The sequence below is a fragment of the Aquarana catesbeiana genome, unplaced genomic scaffold (assembly GCF_042186555.1).
Source record: "Aquarana catesbeiana isolate 2022-GZ unplaced genomic scaffold, ASM4218655v1 unanchor228, whole genome shotgun sequence".
In the NCBI taxonomy this organism is placed as follows: domain Eukaryota; kingdom Metazoa; phylum Chordata; class Amphibia; order Anura; family Ranidae; genus Aquarana; species Aquarana catesbeiana.
Window position 1 is genome coordinate 310,147 of NW_027362655.1, and position 23,142 is coordinate 333,288.

The following is a 23,142-nucleotide window of genomic DNA, read 5'->3' on the forward strand; positions in this document are numbered from 1 at the left end:
CATCCTACTCAGAGGGATGGGGGTATAATCAGTTTTCCAATTAAAATACTCAAGTGGGGAATACCAACAAAGTTAAAAAAGAGAAAATCCAGGATCAGATACTCACATGTCATATCGTAAGTGACCACAACATTTCAGATCCTGATATGAGCGAACAATAAGGCCATAATGAAGTATTATAGCTGGCATTCATTGAATCAAACAAGGGTGGATCTATAAAATAGGCCCATAGTGGTGATCCCCGCCAATGGCGCTTAATTTTGTGCCAGGTGCCTCGTCGTCCTTATGGTAGCAGCAAACAGTCTTGGGAAACCAGTAATGGACTCCGAACACAGACTTCAGGAAAACAAAATCTTTTTTTATTCGCTAGCGAAGACTTATGCCCCGTACACACGGTCGCATTTTCCGACGGAAAATGTGTGATAGGACCTTGTTGTCGGAAATTCCGACCGTGTGTAGGCTCCATCACACATTTTCCATCGGATTTTCCGACACACAAAGTTTGAGAGCAGGCTATAAAATTTTCCAACAACAAAATCCGTTGTCAGAAATTCCGATCGTGTGTACACAAATCCGACGGACAAAGTGCCACGCATGCTCAGAATAAATAAAGAGATGAAAGCTATTGGCCACTGCCCCATTTATAGTCCCGACGTACGCGTTTTACGTCACCGCGTTTAGGGCCTGAAGAGGTGGTACTGGGAGCAGTAACCACATGGACAGCTAGCACTGGGACTTACCTACATTTTGCTACACCAAAGGGGCCCGCGGACCCTGCCTGCAAAAGGCATTCATCTTAGGCCTGGAGTTTGCAGAGGCATTCGATTCTGAGTCCTCTGGGTCACTAAGGATCACATTATACGTAACTACCTCCTCCCAGGCATGTACAACTCCTTGGGTTGGGCTTCTGGGGACTGAAAACCATCCCTTGAAGACTGCTGCGTGTTATCCTTAACATTCATGCTGACACAATCCTCCTTTTCTTCCTGTGTGTTTGGCGGACCCGCAGGAATGCTATCTGGATAAAGGTGGCCTTGAGAGGAAAGGAAGTTCTCTTCCTCCCGCTGTTCTGCCTCAAGTGCCCTGTTCATGATTCCACGAAGCGTGTACTCCAGCAGGAAGACTAGAGGGACAGTGTCACTGATGCATGCATTGTCACTGCTCACCATCCTTGTGGCCTCCTCAAATGGTAACAGGACAGTGCATGCATCCTTGATCAGTAGCCACTGGTGTGACGAAAAGAAGCCAAGCTTCCCTGACCCTGTCCTGGTGCCATACTCGCACAGGTACTCATTGATGGCCCCTTGCTTTGTGTGCAGCTGCTGCAGCATTGCCAACATTGATTTCCACCTAGTGGGCATGCACAAATGAGGCAATTGGTGGGCAGGTTGCATTCCCTTTCAATGTCAGCCAGCCGAGCACTGGCATTGTATGACCGGTGGAAATTACCAGACTTTTCTGGCCTGCCTCAGGAGATCTTGTAAGCCTGGGTACCTGGTCAAGAAATGCTGCACCACCAAATTCAGAATGTATGCCAAACATGGAACATGGGTCAAGTGTCCCTGACGGAGAGCAGAGAGAAGGTGGGTGCCATTGTCGCATGCAACCATTCCTGGCTGAAGCTAGCATGGCATTAACCACCTCTGAGCCTGCCCCTGCAGAGTTTACAGAATCTCTGCCCCAGTGTGGCTCCTGTCCCCTAGGCAGACCAACTCAAGCACCGCATGGCATCTTTTTGCCTAACTGCTTGCGTAGTCCCTTAGGGAGCACTGCTGGTTCAGAGGACAATTCTGCAGAAGAGGCCATAAAGGAAGAAGAAGAGGGAGGGGAGCATACAGATGTTGTGGCAGAATCACCACTAGCTTTTTGGAGGCGTGGTGGCGGAACAAGCTCCAACACTGAACCCTGTCCTGCATCCTTCCCAGCTGCCAGCAGAGTTACCCAGTGAGCCCTGAAGGAAAGGCAACGTCCCTGCCCATGCCTGCCGGACCATGAGTCAGCGGTAATATGAACCTTACTGCTGACCACCCTGTCCAATGAGGACAAAACACTGCCTTCCCCATGGCGGTAGGGAGCCGGAATGGCCTTACATGAATATAAATTGCGTTTTGGAAACTGCCACTGTGGTACAGCACATTGCACAAATTCATGAAAGGGGGTTGAGTGTACCAGATGAAAAGGCAGCAGTTGCAGTGCTGGCAATTTGGCCAAGCTAGCATTTAGACGCTGAGCATGTGGATGGCTGGGACCCAATTTCTTTTTACGGTTCAGCAACTGGGGTAGGGAAATTTGCCTGCTGAAATCAACTGGTGGTGTACTGCTAGCAGATTGGCTGCAAGTATTTTGTGACACCTATTGCTATACCTTCATTCCTCTCAGTGCAGTTTTAGAGAGGACTGGAGGTATAGTAGGGTTTGAGATCCCAGATGAGGAGCAAGGAGAAGTCCACCTTTTTCTATGATGTGGGTCTTTCAGGTGCTACTGTCAATGGACTGAATGGCAGGTCGTCATATGTCTGGTCAAGCATGTGGTCTCCAAGAGCTGCATTTCTGGCAACGCTTGATGCGCTTCAGACATAGGTTGCAAACAGTAACGGTGCGATCTGCTGCACACGTGTCGAAAAAGGCCCACACCAAGGAACTTTTAAAAGTTAGCGAGGAGTTAGCAGCGCCCTGCACCTGTGGAGCTCTGCGGTGTGATGCAATAGGATGGCTGCCCTTAACGCTGCCCCCTGGAGGACATACTGCCTTGGAGTTGTGCCTCTTCTTCCTCTCAGGCACCCAGGTACGGTCAGTGACCTCATCATCCCCTCCCTCTTCGTCACTGGAGCAAACTTGGCAGTATGCTGCAGCTTGGGGAACAGGACTGCCAGTTTTTTGTTCATCTGTGGCACCCCCTCTCTCTAGGCTCACGTTACTCCCTTCATAAACCTGGGAACCAACATCGGAGCCTTCCAATTTCTGCACATCCTCCAGCAGCATGTAACCAACACTGTGGTCGAATAATTCTGGGGACTCCTCCGTGCCTGGTGATGGGGCTATGGAAGAAGTAACTGTGGACAAGGAGCCGGTGGAATAGGCTGCTTTGGCAGCTGCATTGGAAGGCAAACTACTATGAGCCTGGGTAGCAGAGGATGAGGATGATGACGGCTTTGTTATCCAATTCACCAACTCTTCTGCATGTTGTGGCTCAATAACACAGCCAGCAGCAGAAAAAAGGACAAGCGTTACCCACGGCCACCTGCAGAGGATGCACCACGACCACCACTGATCACTGTAGACACAGAGGCTGCTTGCCCTCTTTTAGTGGCCCGTGAGCGTCTGCCTCTCCTTGGTGGCCTTCTGGACATGATGGGGATTTTTTTCTTTTCACAGCACACTGCACTGTATTATATACTGTGTACACCACCTTAACTGTATTAGAAACGGTACACTGGCTGCACTGTATTATATACCGTGTACACCTCTTGAAGTGTATTAGAAACTGTACACACTGTATTAGAAACTGTACACCGGCTGCACTGTATTATATACTGTGTACACCACTTGAAGTGTATTAGAAACTGTACAATAGGGATGAGCCCGATGTTCGAGTCGAACATAAGTTCGTCTCGAACATCAGGCGTTCGCCCGTTCGCCGAATACTGAACATTTTGGGGCGTTCGCGGGAAATTTGAGCGCTTGCGGAACATGCCATAATGAACGGCGAGACTGTTAATGCCCTGCGAGATCGCAGTGCATTGATGGCTGCTGATTAGCCAAAGCATGCACCTGACCTGCATACTTTGGCCAATTACAGCGCGCTCTTCAGTGAGAGCCATGATTGACCAAAGGCAGGGTGCTTTTGGCCAATCATGGCTCAGGGGGCTAAGTCCACGCCCCACACTATGTAAAGCTGCTTAGTTTTATGAATGAGAGCAGCAAAATGCTTTTTTTTCATTTTGGTGTGGGGTTCCCCTTAATATTCATACCAGACCCAAAGGGCCTGGTAAAGGACTTGGGGGGGGGGGGGGGGGGCATGCCATTTTTTAAAAATAATTTTATGTATATTGCCGGGATCCAACAATACATTACAGCCGCGAGCAGTTTTAAATGACATTTTTTCCTTTAGAAATGTAATTTTGCTGTGGTACTGTTCTAAACACGGGAAAGATGTGCTGCTTTACAGGCAGACTAAGGACACCCCAGGCACAATATTTAAAGGAATATTTCATTTTTATTGTTTCACTTTAAGCATTATTAAAATCACTGCTCCTGAAAAAACGGCCGTTTTAAAAACTTTTTTTTTCATTGATACATGTCCCCTGGGGCAGGACCCGGGCCCCAAAACACTTTTTATGGCAATAACTTGCATATAAGCCTTTAAAATTAGCACTTTTGATTTTTCATGTTCATGTCCCATAGACTTTAACGATGTTCGGACAAATATTATTTGCCTGTTCGCAAGTTCAGGTGCGAACAGAATCGGGGGGTTGTTTGGCTCATCCCTATTGTACACACTGTTTTATATACTGTGTACACCGCCTGAAGTGTATTAGAAACTGTACACCGGCTGCACTGTATTATATACTGTGTACACCACCTGAAGTATATTAGAAACTGTACACCACCGAATGAACTGTATATATACGCTACACTGAATGCAGAATATATATATATATATATATATATATATATATATATATAATCTTTATCTCAAATACACTGCCTGCACTGCCTGAATATAGAGTATACACTGAATATATAGTCTACGCTAAATGCTGAGTATAAATATATAAATATATATATATATATATATATATATATATACATATATACAACTTGTAGTTGTTCCTCATAACTGAGGTCCTCCAGCTCCCTTATTAGCTCTGCTCCCCTTCTCTGGAGACCTCGCTTCGGCCCTCTAATGCTATGGAGCCGAACGAAGGCCATCTTCCCCTCACTCAGCATACAGGCAGTGAGGGGAGCGGACTCGATCGTCTCCGCCGCTACTGACAGCTGCAGTAAGCGGCGGAGATGACCGGAGCGCGGCGGGAGGGTACCTCTCTCGCCACCGATTAAAGTGATCTCGCAGTGAATCCGCTGCAGAGACCACTTTTAACTTAAAGAGAAACGCACGCTATTCCCGAAAATACCGTGGTAATGGCAGCTACAAACACACACAGATCCCGGTTCTCTGAGGGAAGAAGAGACTAATCGTATATTCATACAAAGTATGAACAGCGATCTGTCATCTCCCCTAGACAGTCCCATTCCCCTTCAGTTAGAACACACACTAGGGAACACAGTTAACCCCTTGATCACCCCCTAGTGTTAACCCCTTACTTCCAGTGATATTTTTACAGTAATCAGTGCATTTTTATAACACTGATCGCTTTATAAATGCCAATGGTCCCAAAAATGTGTCAAAAGTGTCCGATGTGTCCGCCATATTGTCACAGTCCTGATAAAAATCGCAGATCGCCGCCATTACTAGTAAAAAAAAAATAATAAAAATGCTATAAATCTATCCCCTATTTTGTAGACGCTATAACTTTTGCGCAAACCAATCAATATACGCTTATTGCGATTTTTATTACCAAAAATATGTAGAAGAATATATATCAGCCTAAACTGAGAAAAAATTTGCTTTTTTTAAAAAAAAAAAAATGGGGATAATTATTATAGCAAAAAGTACAAAATAGTGTTTTTTTCAACATTGTCGCTCTCTTTTTTTTTTATAGCGCAAAATATAAAAACCGTAGAGATGATCAAATACTACCAAAAGAAAGCTCTATTTGTGGGGAAAAAAAGGACGTCAATTTTGTTTGGGTACAAGACCGCACGACTGCGCACTTGTTAGTTAAAGTGACGCAGTGCCGAATCGCAAAAAATGGCCTGGTCATTTGAGCAGCCACATCTTCCGGGCTGAAGCGGTTAAGAGGCATGGCAAGTTTTTTGAAATTGTACATTTTTGTCACATTTTTTTGAAAAATTAAGAAATTAAATAAAATGTTTTTTTTTTTCACTTTTTTTTTTTTTTTACATACAGCACAGTACATTGTCATGATACGACTGTTGTGGCGGTGATCAGGGACACTGATTAATCCCAGCATGTTAAACAAAAATGAAATCATTTTTTATTCAATATTTATACATTTTTTAACATTGATTTTTATTTATTTTTAAAAAACACATTTATCAGCGTAGTTCACCATAGTAACATTGTACTATTCTGGAGGGGGGGCTGATCAGAGATTTTTAGTCTTTGATTGCTGGTAGAATGAAGATCATTCTACCAGCAATGCTCTCACCTGTCATGAATGGGTTAAGTTCATGACAGCTGTGAATACTACTGATATCTGTGATTGGCTATGGCTAATCACATGGTAGAGGGTGCAGTGATTGGCCCAGGTACCATGAGATGGCTGTGGGCCAATCACAGCTTAATAGCAAAAGCTGTTATGAATCATAACAGTATTGGGATCCGCATTCTGCTGTGTCCACCACTAGGGGTGCACAGCGCCAGCTTGTGTCTGTACAGGCCTAATGATAGGTCACTTTGCCTGTACATCCCGCCCACCTGCAGTAAATGTACTGTGGGTGATCGGCAATTGATTAAGCCTGATTTGCCATGTAGTTGCCCACCCCTTTATTTTATTGAGTTCTTCCTGTAAAATTTCTACATCCTGCTGTGAAGTCATTGACCTGCTTAGCTTTGTATCGTCAGCAAACACTGAGATTGATTTACCGTATATACTCGAGTATAAGCCGAGTTTTTCAGCACATTTTTTTTGTGCTGAAAATGCCCCCCTCGGCTTATACTCGAGTCAAGTACTTTTCTGCAGCAGAGAATGACATTTTCCGAACCGACTTTGGGGCCCCGTATCTCGGAGCCACTTGGTGCTAGGAACCCATTTGGTGTGCAAACCCAGTGGAACTACCCTGTTTCCCCGAAAATAAGACCTAGCGTGATTGTCGGTGATGGCTGCAATATAAGCCCTACCCCCCAAATAAGCCCTAGTTAAAGTCCTTGTAGGTCTTATTTTCAGGGTAGGGCTTATTTTCGGGGAAACAGGGTAGGGCTTATTTGGGGGGTAGGGCTTATATTGCAGCCATCACTGACAACCACGCTAGGTCTTGACATTTTCTGAACCAACTTTGGGGCCCCGTATCTCGGGGCCACTTGGTGATAGGAACCCCAGCTTTGGATATGTTGTAGTGCTAGTAGTGTAGTTCCACTGGGTTCACACGTCAAATTTGGGGTTCCTAGAACCAAGTGGCCCAGAGATACTGGGCCCCAAAGGCGGTCAACTGTGTCCATCTGCAGCAATGTCATTTCGGGACCCTTTGGGTCCAGAGACCCCAAATTTTGGCTGCAGCTAGGGGGCATCTAGGAACCCTTAACTACCAAGTTTGAAGTTCGGGGGACCTATGGCTGCAAATGGGCACAGTGAGGCTGCAAATGGGCATTGTTGACCCCCTTTTCCACTTACAGTAGCTGCGCATTTCTCACCCTAGGCTTATACTTGAGTCAATAAGTTTTCCCAGTTTTTCTTGGTAAAATTAGGTGCCACGGCTTATATTCGGGTCAACTTATACTTGAGTATATACGATATTTATACCAACCTCTATGTCATTTAGGATGGAATTAAACAGAATTGATCCCGGGACAGTGCCCTGGGGCACCCCACTCACAAGTCCAGACCAGTCCGAGTACTCGCGATTTATCACCACCCTTTGTAAGCACCCCTGTAACCAGTTTTCTATCCAGGTACATACCCCAAGGTTTAAACCAACAGACATTAAATGTTCATGAAGAACAGTATTGAATGCTTATGCAAAATGAATACACTCCACATCCACAGGCTTTCCTTTATCTAGATGGCAGCTAACTTCCTCATAGAATAGTAAACCTATTGGTCTGGCAAGGACGATCTTTCATGATTCCTTGCTGATTATTACTAAAGATACTGTTTTTATCAGCAAATTCTTGGGTATAGCCCCTTATCATCCCCTCCAATAGTTTACATACTATCGATGTTAGACTGACTGGTCTTTAGTTTCCAGGGATATTTCTCGTCCTTTTTTAAAATATTGGTACCACATTGACTTTTTGCCGTTCAGCTGGTACTATTCCAGTCATTAGGCTGTCAGGGTGTGCTTCTTAACCAAATGAGAGCTGTGATGTCCAGCAAAATTCATAAAGAAGACATTTCCCGCACTCAAGGCATTTTACACCTCAAGGGTTGTGTGTGATCCCTGATGCACAGGAAGACAGGACTTCAATGAAGAACAATTCCCTCACTCAGGACAGGAAAGTGGCTTCTCCCCCGTGTGCAATCTCTGGTGCTTGGAAAGATGGGACTTTTGTGAAAAACATTTCCCGCACTCAGGACAGGAAAGTGGCTTCTCCCCTGTGTGAGATCTCTGATGTCTGTAAAGACTGGACTTCTGTGAAAAACATTGCCTGCAATCAGGACACGAGTGCGGTTTCTCCCCCATGTGAGATCTCTGATGTGTGTAAAGATTAGACTTCTGTGAAAAACATTTCTTGCAATCAGGACAGGAATATGGCTTTTCCCCTGTGTGAGATCTCTGATGTGTGTAAAGATTGGACTTCTGTGAAAAACATTTTCCGCACTCAGGACAGGAATACGGGTCCTCCCCTGTGTGAGATCTCTGATGTCTGTAAAGACTGGACGTCTGTGAAAAACATTTCCCACACTCAGGACAGGAATACGGCTTCTTTCCTGTGTGAGATCTTTTATGCACATTAAGACCGGATTTGAAATGGAAACACTTCCCACACTCAGTACAGGAAAACCTCTTATCTGTTGGAAGGACAGCACCGTCCCTCACAGTCTGAGGTTCCTCAGGATAGGAGGAATACGATGGTCCATCTACACTGTGTGGTGCCGGATGGACATTTGAGGTAGCCGGGTTTTCTCCTGGACTATACTGTGTGATGTCCTCATCTTCTACTTTACAGTCTGGTGACAAAGTGAGACAATCCTCTGAGGTTTTCCTCATCTCCCGTCCATCTACTAAAATAGAAATAAAAAGATTATTACTAGACATGAGCAGATTGGTTCCCTAAACCAGGACTCCGCCCACATCAGGTAGCTTTGTCTCTGAGGATCTTACAATTCCACCCTCAAGGTAACTAGTAAATGGGTCCTCTGATCTCCTACCAGTTCATTTCTTTATTCATGGACCTTAGTCAGAGAGTGAGGAAACAATGAGAACTGTCTTTTGAGTGACAGTGATGAGGGGATTATAGGACGAGTGTCCCCACCCCCTCTATCACTCATTGCCATCTTCCCAACACAAGAAGTCCTGCACTTCCTTATTTAGTCCATGATTTAGTCATGAATAACAGCAGGGCTGAGCCCCACCAGAGGTCAGAGAGTGAGGATGGAGGGAGAACAACCAAGATGAAGACTGGACTGATCCTGAAGACCCCCATCATTGGGTTATTGACTCCTCCCTCATTATCACTTTCTGTTTAAGGTTCCAAAGTTTTAAGGATTTTATCACATTATTATCAACATGTAAAAGTCTGTGCTCCAATCAAATCATCAGATATAAAATGTCCAGCTGGTAGGAAATGGGTGTAACAAAAGAGAATACATATTATGTGTATATATAGCAGTGGGTAGAGGGGAGAGAGCAGAAGTCAGGACTGAGTAATGTACAACGTATTGTATAACATACAACAGAGAGGACTATATAGTATCAGAATGATGTAATGTACAACATAGAGTATATAGTGCAGGGGTCAGGACCATCTAAGGTAAAATATATATACAAAATATATGATACAACAGTTAGGACTAAATAGTATCAGAATTATGTAATGTACAACACTGAGTATATAGTTCAGGGGTCAAGAGTATGTAATGTACAACAGAGTATATAGTGCAGGGGTCAGGAGTATGTCTTGTACAACATTGATTATATAGTGCAGGGGTCAGGAGTATGTAATGTACAATATATTGTATAAGATACAATAGTTAGGACTATATAGTATCAGAATTATGTAATGCACAAAAGAGTATATAGTGCAAAGACTGGGACTAAGTAATGTACATTATATTATACAGGATACACCAAATAGGACTATATAGTATCAGAATTATGTAATGTACAACATAGAGTATATAGTGCAGGGGTCATGAGTATGTAATGTACAACAGAGTTTATAGTGCAGGGGTCGGGAGTATGTAATGTACAACACAGTATATAGTGCAGGGGTCAGGAGTATGTAATGTACAACCTAGAGTATATATATAGTGCAGGGGTCAGGAGTATGTAATGTACAATATAGAGTATATATATATTGCAGGGGTCAGGAGTATGTAATGTACAATATAGAGTATATAGTGCGGGGATCAGGAATACAGTATGTAATGGACAATGGTGTGTAGCACCCTCCTAGATCGGCTGCTAGATAAGATAGGCTAGGTATATTTCATTCTTTTTGGCTCCCCTGTAATCAGTAAAGCAGTATGTGATTGCTTTGGAGTGTATAGGCTTCCCTAACTGCAGGTTTAACTGCTTCCCCCTGCCTTCTGGAAGATTCTAGAATGTAGTGGGCTGGAAGAGACAACTCAACAGCCTGAATATTTATGTCAATCCCTGGAGCAGGATGCCTAGTAGGTGGATGTGGAGTGCATAAATAGTCTGGGGCCTGAGACAGCCTGGTCCATGTTCAGCTACTGCTCTTCTGGGCAGTCCAGATGTAGTTTTTAGATGTGTAAATGGAGGTCCCAGCTGTGCTGGAGCTGTGGGGCTAATATACTGAACCTTGCTGTAACTGATTGAGAATCTGGTCTGGAGAGATCACGGGAGAAATGTCTGGCTGACATTGGATGGAAGCATGCAAGTATCCAGGGACATTTGTGAGTACAGTCCTGTATGTAGGATCCTACTGACTGTGTGCCGCTACTATCCCTTGTGCTTCAGTGCCAGAACTTGCTTAAAGTGGGACATTTCCTATGGTGTCTCTATGTCACTCAGTCCCTTCATTGCTGCTGGAGGAACCGTACTACGAAGTTTGAGAAAGTAAGAGAGTCCACGTGTTACTACACTGTAATATTGGAATACTGTATCCCACAGTCTCCTTGCATCCTATCCCAGTTCACCTCATAATAAAGCATCTAAAAAGGGACATCCTTAGACTTTTCATTGAGCCAGAAGAGTGACTGTAATGTATCCAGAACTGAAATTGAAGCTCCACAGCACTGCTAAGTGGTCCAGATGCAACTTTATTCATTAAAAGTCAGGGGTACAAATCCAAAAAGTAGCCAATGTGATTTGAGGGTCCAAGCGCTCCCTTCATCAGACCATTAATAACAATAATGTGAACAAACCAGAAGTGACTTAGACCTGCAATTGTATATTTTCCATTGTGAATTACAAGCACAGACCTTATCAGCACCTCTGGTTTGTTCACATTGTTGCCAGACAAGCCCCGATGAAGGCAGCGCTAGGACACCTGAAACCTGTAGGCCACTTTTTGGATTGCACCCCTGACTTTTAATGGAATAAAGTATCAGGACCAATTCTTGTTACATTACACTACAAGCCAAGGAGACTATGGAGATCCTCTTGGAGCGAGTGGCTTGCTATGGGGGGCACTCCGTAGGGGGGAGTAGCCAGGAGTGCAGATAGGTTGATCCAAAAAGAGAACCATTGCGCAGAGCAGGGTAAGTATAACATGTTTTTTTTTGTTTTTTTTATTTGTACTTCTAGTATCACTTTAAATCTCCATAAATCCAGTCTAGATACATATATTGTGTCTGCAGTACAGAGAAGGAAGATTATCCGAGAGAAATACAGGAATACAGGACGGGGAACACAGCTCAGGAAAGTGACCAGGGGATTACAGGCCGGATATCACTCAGTCCCTGCCCTACTCTGGACCAATCAGTGAGCAGTATGGGTGGAGGAATGTATTTAGTGTTAATGACCCACCTGTGCTGATCTCTGTAGGAGTGTCCTCCTCTATAAATGTCCCCGTTATTCCATCCTCCTCCATAGACTGCTGATCATCCCTCACATATGTCTCTTCTTCTTCTTCAACCTCAACTTTTATAACTATCAGATCTTCACCCTAAGCCAAGATAATAAAAGAAAATATCAACTGTAAAATATAAGCTGAAATAAGAAATCCACAAAAAAGCTCTGTCTCACCAACCTTGTAACACTGAGGGATGGTGTGATCTTCCTGTGTGGAATCCCGTGAATACAGAGGACGGGGACATCTCTCTGGTGGGTTCCTGGTATTTGGTGGCTCCATCATATCCTTGTGTCCTTCTGAAAACTCCTCCATCACTCCATACTCCTCATCCTCCTCTTTACACTCTTCTTTAACAACAATATTATAATCCCCGAGGTTTTCACTCTAAATATAAAATAAAACATTAATTGTAAGAAATATGCTGTGTATAAATCAGAACTACCAATAATTGTCAATCATTTACCTGATGATGGTGAGGGATGGTGTGATCTTCCTGTGTGGAATCCCGGGAATACAGAGGACGGGGACATCTCTCTGGTGGGTTCCCATTACTGTATTCATCTGTAGGAAACACACACACTGACTGAATACATTGTTTCTATGTGTTTATCAGATGATGGGGGATCTAGGTGGACCCTCCGTACTGCTCTCTCCTTTACAATAAAGTCTCCTCTTACCCGGTGATGTGTGGGGCGGCTGATTGTCCATCATGATGTCCTTGTAGAGATCCTTGTGTCCTTCTAAATACTCCCACTCCTCCATGGAGAAATAGACAGTGACATCCTGACACCTTATAGGAACCTGACACACACAATGATACAGTCACCATCCAGACACATCCCTTGTCTGTTACTGGATAATGTCCCAGAATTCCCAGCACCGCTCACCTCTCCTCCATGATCTCTCTGGTGACTTCTAAAATCTTCTTTGTATTTCTCTATTCTATCAGGGAGGGAGGTGGAGGCAATGTGATGGTCATATGATCTCCAGACTCCACAGGAGAAAAACTCTAGATTAGAACACAGATAGTAAAATCAAATAATATTCCCAGAATCCTCCTCACCTCACCAGGTTTCCATTTTATTAAATATCCAGTTCATGCTGAGATATAATTTACCTTCAAAGGATCTCCACTATGTGGGTAAAAGTTTATCTGGTGTACATGCAACGCAGGACCAACAGTCCTGATTTGCTTGTAAGAATACAAAAGGTCCTAAGACACTTGAATAAAAAGAAAAGTGCAGATGGAAGGACATTGGTAGAAGGAGCTGCGAGGTCAGTGTGATGTCATACATAGTTGCCAACAGTCCCGATTTTCCCGGGACAATCCCGATTTTGGGACCCTCGTCCCGGATGGAGGGTGTCCCGAATCGGGATTTTCCATAAGGAAAATCGGGAATGTTTTTTTTTTTGTTTTGGAGCAGCTGGCTCCAGCAAAATGGCGGCCTGCGCCGCCGCTCTATCTTCCCCCTAGTAACTGTCTTGTGTAGTGGAGAGAGGAAGGGGGTTCGATCCGTGCAGCCAATGAAGCGGCTGCACGGCCCCTCCCCTCTCCACTGAAGGAGAAGACAATGCGACGGCGCGGCGTGTCTTGCCGAAACTAAGTTCCCCTGCCCCGTACTGCGCAAGCGCTGCGCCTGCGCAGTACAGGGGGGTCCATATTTGCCGAGGGGAACTTTCTCGGCAGGCAGAACACCGGCCGGCTGCACCTGCACTGAAGGGGGGTGAGGGGGGTCTGCACTTATTGAGGGGGGGTGGCTGCACTAATTGAGGGGGGCTGCATTGATTGGGGGGGTCTGCACTTATAGAGGGGGGGCTGCATTGAGGGGGGGTGGCTGCACTAATTGAGGGGGGGCTGCATTTAGAGGGGGGCTGCATTGAGGGGGGGGGTCTGCACTTATAGAGGGGGGGTCTGCACTTATAGAGGGGGGCTGCATTGAGGGGGGGTCTGCACTTATAGAGGGGGGGTCTGCACTTATAGAGGGGGGCTGCATTGAGGGGGGGTCTGCACTTATAGAGGGGGGCTGCATAGAGGGGGGGCTGCACTTATAGAGGGGGGCTGCATTGAGGGGGGGTCTGCACTTATAGAGGGGGGCTGCACTTATAGAGGGGAGCTGCACTAATAGAGGGGGGCTGCACTAATAGAGGGGGGGCTGCACTAATAGAGGGGGGGGGTCTGCACTAATAGAGGGGGGGTCTGTACTGATGGAGGGGGTCTGCACTGATGGAGGGGGTCTGCACTGATGGAGGGGGTCTGCACTGAGGGGGTCTATACAGACTCTGCCGGGGGCACCTGATACAAGGACAAACTCTGCCGGGGGCACCTGATGCAAGGACAGACTCTGCTGATCGCAGGCGACGTGGCAGGTGACACGCTCAGGGATCCCACTGATTCGGCATTATGGTGAGTTGAATGATTTAATTTTATATTACAATGTAATAATAGAAATAATGCGCTTCAATCACCCTGACACCATAACAACCATGGTGCCGGGATGATTGAAGCGTTAACACCAGGTGTTTGGAGTATCTTTATCTGCTGATTGTTAAACTTTTTAGAATACACATATTTCTATTGTGTAGGATCTGGGGTTGCTGTCCCGTCATTCCCCCTCTCCCCCTCTCCTTCTCCCCCTTTCCCTCTCCCCCTTTCCCTCTCCATCCCTCATTCATCTCAGACTCTAACCACACCCTCTTGAGCCACGCCCATTTACAACACGCCCACTTTTACGCGTAAGCCACGCCCACTCACCAACATTTTTACTAGGTCACGCCTACAAACGTATGCCCCGCCCCCTAATTATTGCACGGCTCCGCCTACAGCCAAAAAAGTGTCCCACATATTTTTTTTGCAATGTTGGCAACTATGGTCATAGCATTCTCCACCCCCCGTCACTAATAGAAGTGGTATAATCCATTAGAATAGAGTGATGAGGTGAGAAGGTGACACATCTCCAAAATAAGGAGAATGTTGCAGTCCTGTAAGTGGGGAAATGTTCTGCCCCTGAAGGGGTTAATCTAGGTTTCCACACTATATATGTGTGTATCATCATCTGCTGGAGATAAAAGACATCACAGTGACTATGGAGGAAGAGGACGGACATGACGGGGGGGTTACTGGGTGTAAATAGAAAATAAGATCTTATTACCTCCTCTACTGCCACTTCCAGCAATGTCTTCTCTCTACTTCCTCCCAACTCACCTCTCACCCGGAACTTCCTATAAGTATGTTACATCACTTCCTGCCTTTACTTGACATCACTTCCTATCTTCCATAGCGACTTTCTGTCTCTTCTGGGTAGAAGTGAGATCACCACCTTGTGGATTCCAGAGGAACTGCAGCCTAAGAAACGTCTCGTGGTGTGAACACGGCCTTGTGCTGTGTGTATGTACTGTATATCCTTATAGATGGATCATCTCCACTCCCAACAAGGGGGATAGAAATATATTACTGCCTACTCCAGCCTTTCTCAGCCAGGGTTCCTTCAAAGGTTTCTAGGGGTTCCTTGACCAATGAACAATTTCTGTCTCTCAGTAAGGGCCCTTTCATACTGGGGCGGGGGCGGAGTCGGCGGTAAAGCGCCGCTATTGTAAGCGGCCGAGAACTGGTTAAAAACCAGAGGCGCTTTGCCGGCGGTATAGCCGCGCCATCCCATTGATTTCAATGGGCAGGAGCGGTGAAGGAGCGGTATACACTCCGCTCCTTCACCGCTCCGAAGATGCTGCTAGCAGGACTTTTTTACCATCCTGCCAGCGCACCGCTCCAGTGTGAAAGCCCTTTCACACTGGAATGAAAGCAGCGGCACTTTCGGGTCGGTTTGCAGGCGCTATTATTAGCGCAATAGCGCCTGCAAACCGCCCCAGTGTGAAAGGACCCTAACAACAATTTCATTATAATGTAAGAATGTCCTTCTCCCACTGATTACTGATATAAGGGGATCCTTCTCCTATTGGTCACCAATAAGGGACCAATAAACAGACGACCTGGAATTTGTTCCCGGCATATTTGTCTGCCTTCCCTTCAGCATATCCACTTCTCCTCAAACCTTCACCAAGGTTCTGATTTCAGTCTTGGCCACTCTGAAGGAGAAAGGGCTCAGAGTCCATCATTATTTGGATGACATCATCCTCCTGACCTAAGACCAAGACCTTTTGCGGAGCTCCTGCTGTCCACCCTACCGTCATTCGGCTGGATAGTCAACTATCAGAAAAGCCAGCTGGAACCTACACAGAATATGTTCTACCTAGGGGCCCAGTTCAATACCCAGGCAGCCACATTTTCTTTGCCTCATCATAAACTCCACAAAATCAGGGACAAGTTCCAACAGCCATTGGCTGTGCCAGTGATGTCAGCATCCCAGTGCATGAGTCTTCTTGGGACGATGGCTTCATGTATCCTGATGATCCCCTGGGCTCACTGGAGACTCAGAATTTTCCAACAGGACTTCCTGATATAATGGAAGAGGATTCGTCTAGCCCAACCAATCACGATCACCAGCCGGATGTGCCAGAGTCTCTGGTGGTGGACGAGACAAGAAACACTAGTGCAGCATCGTCCATTAGGGCCACAGCCATGGATCACTGTTACCACAGATGCCAGCGCAGCAGGGTGGGGCACTACCTGCGAACAACTCAAGATCCAGGGCAGATGAGAATTTGCCACTCAGGGCCTAGTTTCCAATATTCTAAGACTTTGAGTAGCATTCATGGCGTTGGCCACCTTGCTGCCTCACATACAGGGTCGCCCAGTCCTGCTCCATCTGGACAACATGGCAGCAGTGTCCTATATACAGCGACAAGGTGGGACACACAGCCAATCCCTCTTAAGAGAGTTGGAACTGATCATGACATTGGCACAGCAATATCTCCCAGATTTGAGGGCCATATATCTTCCAGGCTGTCAGAATTTGGAAGCAGATCATCTATCCAGACAATGCAAGGATCCCAACGAATGGTCCCTTCATGGGGATGTCCGCAACTGGATCTGTGTGCCTCATCAACCAACTACAAGGTGAGCCAGTTCCTCTCACGCTACCCTCATCCATTAGCGGAGGGTACGGACGCCTTGACCCATCCTCGGGTTGCACAGCTAGCCTATGCCTAAGGTGCAGATTTCAGCCATCTCAGGCTTTACCCAAAAGAAATGGGCAGCAAACTTGCTGGTGGAATGCTTCATGAGAGTGGTACTTAGACCACGCCCTCCCAAGAGAATTAGGTTCCCTCAATGGGACCTGGCAGTAGTCCTCAATTTTCTAGCAAACCCTCCTTGTGCTCCCACGGAAGACTGTTCACTATGGGATATCACCTTAAAAACTGCCTTCCTAATTGCCATAACTTCAGGGGGAAGGGTGTCGGAACTCCAAGCATTGGGAGCAGCCGAACCTTATACCAAATTCTTCCCAGACCGGGTTGTGCTAAGACCATTGGATCACTTTGTCCCAAAAGTGGCATCAATATTTCACCTCTCCAATAAATGGGTGCTTCCAGCCTTCCCAGCAGAAGCAGATGCTAGCCTGCACGAGTTGGACATTCCCAAAGTCCTCAAAGCCTATCTCCAGGCTACTTCATCAGTCAGATGTTCTGACAGACTTTTTATTATACCTTCTGGAAAATGTAAAGAGAAAGGGGCCTTGGCCAGAACCATCTCAGCTTGGATTGTGAAAACTATTCACCGGGCATATAGAGCAGCCGGTAAGGACCCTCCGGAGGTGGTTAGAGCTCATTCAACCAGGGCAATATCTTCTTCATGGGCAGTGCGAGCCAGAGTGTTCCTGGAGACTGTTTGCAAAGCGACTAGCTGGTCATCCCATCACACGTTCCTGAAACACTACAGGGTGGATCCAGCAGCTCTTACTACAGTAGAGTTTGGGAGGAAAACTATCCAGGCTTCTATGTCTATTGTTAAATAAGACTAAGTTTGCAGCATTAAACCCTCCCTCTCAAAAGCTCATTATTTACCATATGTATGCTGCCATGTTGGCGTCAGGAAAATGGAAAATTGTACCAAATACTTACCGTCATTTTCCTTTCCTGACACTAATACATGGAAGCATACGAACCCTCCCTCTGATCTTTGTGCTTTATACGGAGAATGGGGGTGGTAGCTCTCAGTCAGACTTTTAAAGAGCTAAACAGGTTCTGTGTGTGGATATAGGGGTGGAGCTATATCTTATAGTGGGGGCGGAAAGTATTCAGACCCCCTTAAATTTGTCACTCTTTGTTATATTGCAGCCATTTGCTAAAATCATTTAAGTTCATTTTTTTTCCTCATTAATGTACACACAGCACCCCATATTGACAGAAAAACACAGATTCGTTGACATTTTTGCCGATTTATTAACCACTTAACAACCGGCCCACAGCGGAATGACGGCTGCAGGGCGGTTGCTTAACTCTGGGAGGGCGTACTATGACGTCCTCCCAGAATTCCCCTCTCGCGCGCCCCCTGGGGCGCGCACCCGAACACATCACGGATCCCGGTAAATGGCCGCTGATCGCGGCCGTTTACCATGTGATCGCGCCGTCATTTGACATGTAAACAGACCGGCGTCATCTGATGACGCCGGTTCCTCTCCTCCCCTCCTGTGTACCGATCGGTACACTGTGAGCGGAGAGGGGGATGGATGGATGGCTGCAGCGCTGTGGGCTGGATGTGTAGTGCCCACAGCGCTGCAAAGTGACATCCAGCCATCCATCCATCCATGCTCAGCCATCCCCACTACGCTGCAATGCTGTGCAATACCCCGCCATACTCCGCAATACCCCGCCATACTCCGCAATACCCCGCCATACTCCGCAATACCCCGCCATACTCCGCCATACCTCGCCATACTCCGCAATACCCCGCCATACTCCGCCATACCTCGCCATACTCCGCCATACCCCGCCATACTCCGCCATACCCCGCCATACCCCGCCATACTCCGCCATACCCCGCCATACTCCGCCATACTCCGCCATACCCCGCAATACCCCGCTATACCCCGCAATACCCTGCCATACCCCGCAATACCCCGCCATACCCCGCCATACCCTGCAATACCCCGTCATACTCCGCAATACCCCACCATACTCCGCAATACCCCGCCATACCCCGCCATACCCCGCCATACCCCGCCATACCCCGCCATGCCATGCCCCGCAATACCCCGCCATACTCCGCCATACCCCGCCATACTCCGCAATACCCCGCCATACTCTGCAATACCCCGCCATACCCAGCCATACCCTGCCATGCTGAGCCATGCTCAGCTGTACTCGGCCTCTGTGTGTGGCCAGGCTGTGGAAGTCTCACACATGTGGTATCGCCGTACTCAGGAGGAGTAGGAGAATCTATTTTGGGGGGTCATTTTTGGTATGTACATGTTATGTGGTAGAAATATTGTATAAATGGACAACTTTGTGTTAAAAAAAAAAAAAATGCGTTTTAACCACTTCCCGCCCGCCGGCCGTCATACAACGTCCTTGACTTTGTGCGGGGATATCTGAATGATGCCTGCAGCTACAGGCATCATTCAGATATCAGCTTTTTCAGCCAGCGATTCCCTACACCATAAGAATGATCATAGCGGCTGTTCCACTGCTTGATCGTTCTTACGGGAGGCGAGAGGGGATGACCCCCCTCCCGCCACCCTCCAGTGCTTCTACCGACTCACCGCTACGATCGAAGCCAGGATTGTTTTTTTTTTTTTTTTTTTTTAATTTCAGGCTTCCCAGCCTAGAGGTGAGATGTGGGGTCTTATTGACCCTATATCTCACTGTAAAGAGGAACTGTCATGCCATATTCCTATTACAAGGGATGTTTACATCCCTTGTAATAGGAATAAAAGTGGTCAAAATTTTTTTTTTTTTGGAAAAAAGCATCAAACTAAAATAAATAAAGTAAAATGAACAATAAAAAAAAAAATGTTTTTAAAGTGCCCCTGTCCCCGTGTGCTCGCATGCAGAAGCGAACGCATACGTAAGTCCCGCCCACATATGAAAACGGTGTTCAAACCACACATGTGAGGTATGGCTGCGATCGGTAGAGCGAGAGCAATAATTTTGGCCCTAGACCTCCTCTATAACTCAAAACATGTAACCAGTAAAAAATTTTAAAGCGTCGCCTATGGGGATTTTTGAGTAGCAAAGTTTGGCGCCATTCCACAAGCGCGTGCAATTTTGAAAGGTGACATGTTGGGTATCTATTTACTCGGCGTAACTTCATTTTTCACATTATGCAAAAACATTGGGCTAACTTTACTGTTTTGGTTTTTGTAAAGCACAAAACAGTTTTTTTTCCCAAAAAATGCGTTAAAAAAATTGTTGCGCAAATACCGGGCGAGATAAAAAGTTGCAATGACCGCCATTGTATTCTCTAGGGTCTTTGCTAAAAAAACATATATATAATGTTTTGGGGTTCTATGTAATTTTCTAGCTAATAAATGATGATTTTTACATGTAGGAGAGAAATGTCAGAATTGGCCTGGGCACTCCAGAACGCCTGAAGGTGCTCCCGGCATGTTGGGCCTCTGTATGTGGCCACGCTGTGTAAAAGTCTCACACATGTGGTATCGCCGTACTCGGGAGTAATAGCAGAATGTGTTTTGGGGTGTAATTTGTGGTATGCATATGCGGTGTGTGAGAAATAACCTGCTAATATGACAATTTTGTGGGAAAAAAAAAGTAAAAAAAAAAACTTGATTTTGCAAAGAATTGTGGGAAAAAATGACAACTTCAAAAAACTCACCATGCATCTTTCTAAATACCTTGGTATGTCTTCTTTCCAAAAAGGGGTCATTTGGGGGGTATTTGTACTTTTCTGGCATGTTAGGGTCTCAAGAAATTAGATAGGCCGTCAGTACTTCAGGTGTGATCAATTTTCAGATATTCGCACCATAGCTTTTGGACTCTATAACTTTCACAAAGACTAAATAATATCCACCGATTTGGGTTATTTTTACCAAAGATATGTAGCGGTATAAATTTTGGCCAAAATATATGAAGAAAAATTACTAATTTGCAAAATATTATAACAGAAATGAAGACAAATTTATTTTTTTACAGATTTTTCGGTCTTTTTTCTTTTATAGCGCAAAAAATAAAGAACCCAGCGGTGATTAAATACCACCAAAAGAAAGCTCTATTTGTGTGAAAAAAAGGACAAAAATTTCATATAGATACAGTGTTGCATGACTGAGTAATTGTCATTCAAAATGTGAGAGCACCAAAAGCTGAAAATTGGTCTGGTTAGGAAGGGGGTTTAAGTGGCCAGTTGTCAAGTGGTTAAAAAACAAAAACTGAAATATCACATGGTCCTAAGTATTCAGACCGTTTACTGTGACACATGTTTACGGTATGACATGTCGGGTATCTATACATATACACATATATTTAACTCAGGTGCTGTCCATTTCTTCTGATCATCCTTGAGATGGATCTACACCTTCATTTGAATCCAGCTGTGTTTGATTATACTGATTGGACTTCATTAGGAAAGCCACACACCTGTCTATATAAGACCTTACTGCTCACAGTGCATGTCAGAGCAAATGAGAATCACGAGGTCAAAGGAACTGCCTGAAGAGCTCAGAGACAGAATTGTGGCAAGGCACAGATCTGGCCAAGGTTACAAAAAAATTTCTGATGCACTTAAGGTTCCTAAGAGCACAGTGGCCTCCATAATCCTTAAATGGAAGACGTTTGGGACGACCAGAACCCTTCCTAGAGCTGGCTGTCCAGCCAAACTGAGCTATCGGGGGAGAAGAGCCTTGGTGAGAGAGGTAAAGAAGAACCCAAAGATCACTGTGGCTGAGCTCCAGAGATGCAGGAGAGATGGAAGAAAGTTGTAGAAAGTCAATCATCACTGCAGCCCTCCACCAGTCGGGGATTTATGGCAGAGTGGCCCGACGGAAGCCTCTCCTCGGTGCAAGACACATGAAAGCCCGCATGGAGTTTGCTAAAAAACACCTGAAGGACTCCAAGATGGTGAGAAATAAGATTCTCTGGTCTGATGAGACCAAGATAGAACTTTTTGGCCTTAATTCTAAGCGGTATGTGTGGAGAAAACCAGGCACTGCTCATCACCTGTCCAAAACAGTCCCAACAGTGAAGCATGGTGGTGGCAGCATCATGCTGTGGGGGTGTATTTCAGCTGCAGGGACAGGATGACTGGTTGCAATCGAGGGAAAGATGAATGCGGCCAAGTGCAGGGATATCCTGGACGAAAACCTTCTCCAGAGTGCTCAGGACCTCAGACTGGGTTGAAGGTTTACCTTCCAACAATGACCCTAAGCACACAGCTTAAAAAAACAAAGGAGTGGCTTCACAACAACTTTGTGACTGTTTTTGAATGGCCCAGCCAGAGCCCAATTGAGCATCTCTGGAGAGACCTAAAAATGGCTGTCCACCAACGTTTACCATCCAACCTGACAGAACTGGAGAGGATCTGCAAGGAGGAATGGCAGAAGATCCCCAAATCCAGGTGTGAAAAACTTGTTGCATCTTTCCCAAAAAGACTCATGGCTGTATTAATTCAAAAGGGGGCTTCTACTAAATACTGAGCAAAGGGTCTGAATACTTAGGACCATGTGATATTTCAGTTTTTCTTTTTTAATAAATCTGCAAAAATGTCAACAATTCTGTGTTTTTCTGTCAATATGGGGTGCTGTGTGTACATTCAGGAGGAAAAAAAAAGAACTTAAATGATTTTAGCAAATGGCTGCAATATAACAAAGAGTGAAAAATTTAAGGGGGTCTGAATACTTTTTTTGTTTTGTTTTGTTTAATCAGATACTCTAGAGAATTATTATTATTATTGTTTAATCAGATACTCTAGAGAATAAAATGGCGATTGTTGCAATATTTTATGTCATACTGTATTTGCACAGCAGTCTTACAAACGCAATTTTTTTGGAAAAAAACACTTTTTTTAATTAAAAAAACAAAACGGTAAAGTTAGCCAATCTTTTTTGTATACTGTGAAAGATGGTGTTACGCCGAGTAAATTGATATCTAACATGTCATGCCTTAAAATTGTGCATGCTCGTGGAATGGCGACAAAGTACCGTACATAAAAATCTCCATAGTTGACGCTTTAAAATTTTTTACAGGTTACAAGTTCAGAGTTACAGAGGAGATCTAGTGCTAGACTTTTTGTTC

The 23,142-nt window shown here is 45.4% G+C and overlaps 2 protein-coding genes across 3 annotated transcripts in view; one reads left to right on the forward strand and one right to left on the reverse strand.

The window, feature by feature from the left end:
- Positions 1-15,240, reverse strand: part of LOC141121670 (uncharacterized) — a 271,996-nt gene extending 256,756 nt beyond the window's left edge. The window contains exons 1-7 of one of the 2 annotated variants that reach the window (XM_073611360.1): positions 15,153-15,240; positions 12,891-13,012; positions 12,681-12,804; positions 12,467-12,564; positions 12,181-12,387; positions 11,958-12,096; positions 6,096-9,025 (exon numbers count right to left, since the gene is read on the reverse strand). In XM_073611360.1, the coding sequence (XP_073467461.1) occupies positions 8,283-9,025; positions 11,958-12,096; positions 12,181-12,387; positions 12,467-12,564; positions 12,681-12,765 (1,272 nt within the window). In that variant the 5' untranslated portion in view covers positions 12,766-12,804; positions 12,891-13,012; positions 15,153-15,240 and the 3' untranslated portion in view covers positions 6,096-8,282. Of the gene's footprint in view, positions 1-6,095; positions 9,026-11,957; positions 12,097-12,180; positions 12,388-12,466; positions 12,565-12,680; positions 12,805-12,890; positions 13,013-15,152 lie in introns of those variants that run through there. The other variant, XM_073611359.1, reaches the window with a different exon arrangement.
- Positions 1-23,142, forward strand: part of LOC141121642 (uncharacterized) — a 226,262-nt gene that overhangs the window by 88,157 nt on the left and 114,963 nt on the right. The window lies entirely within an intron of this gene.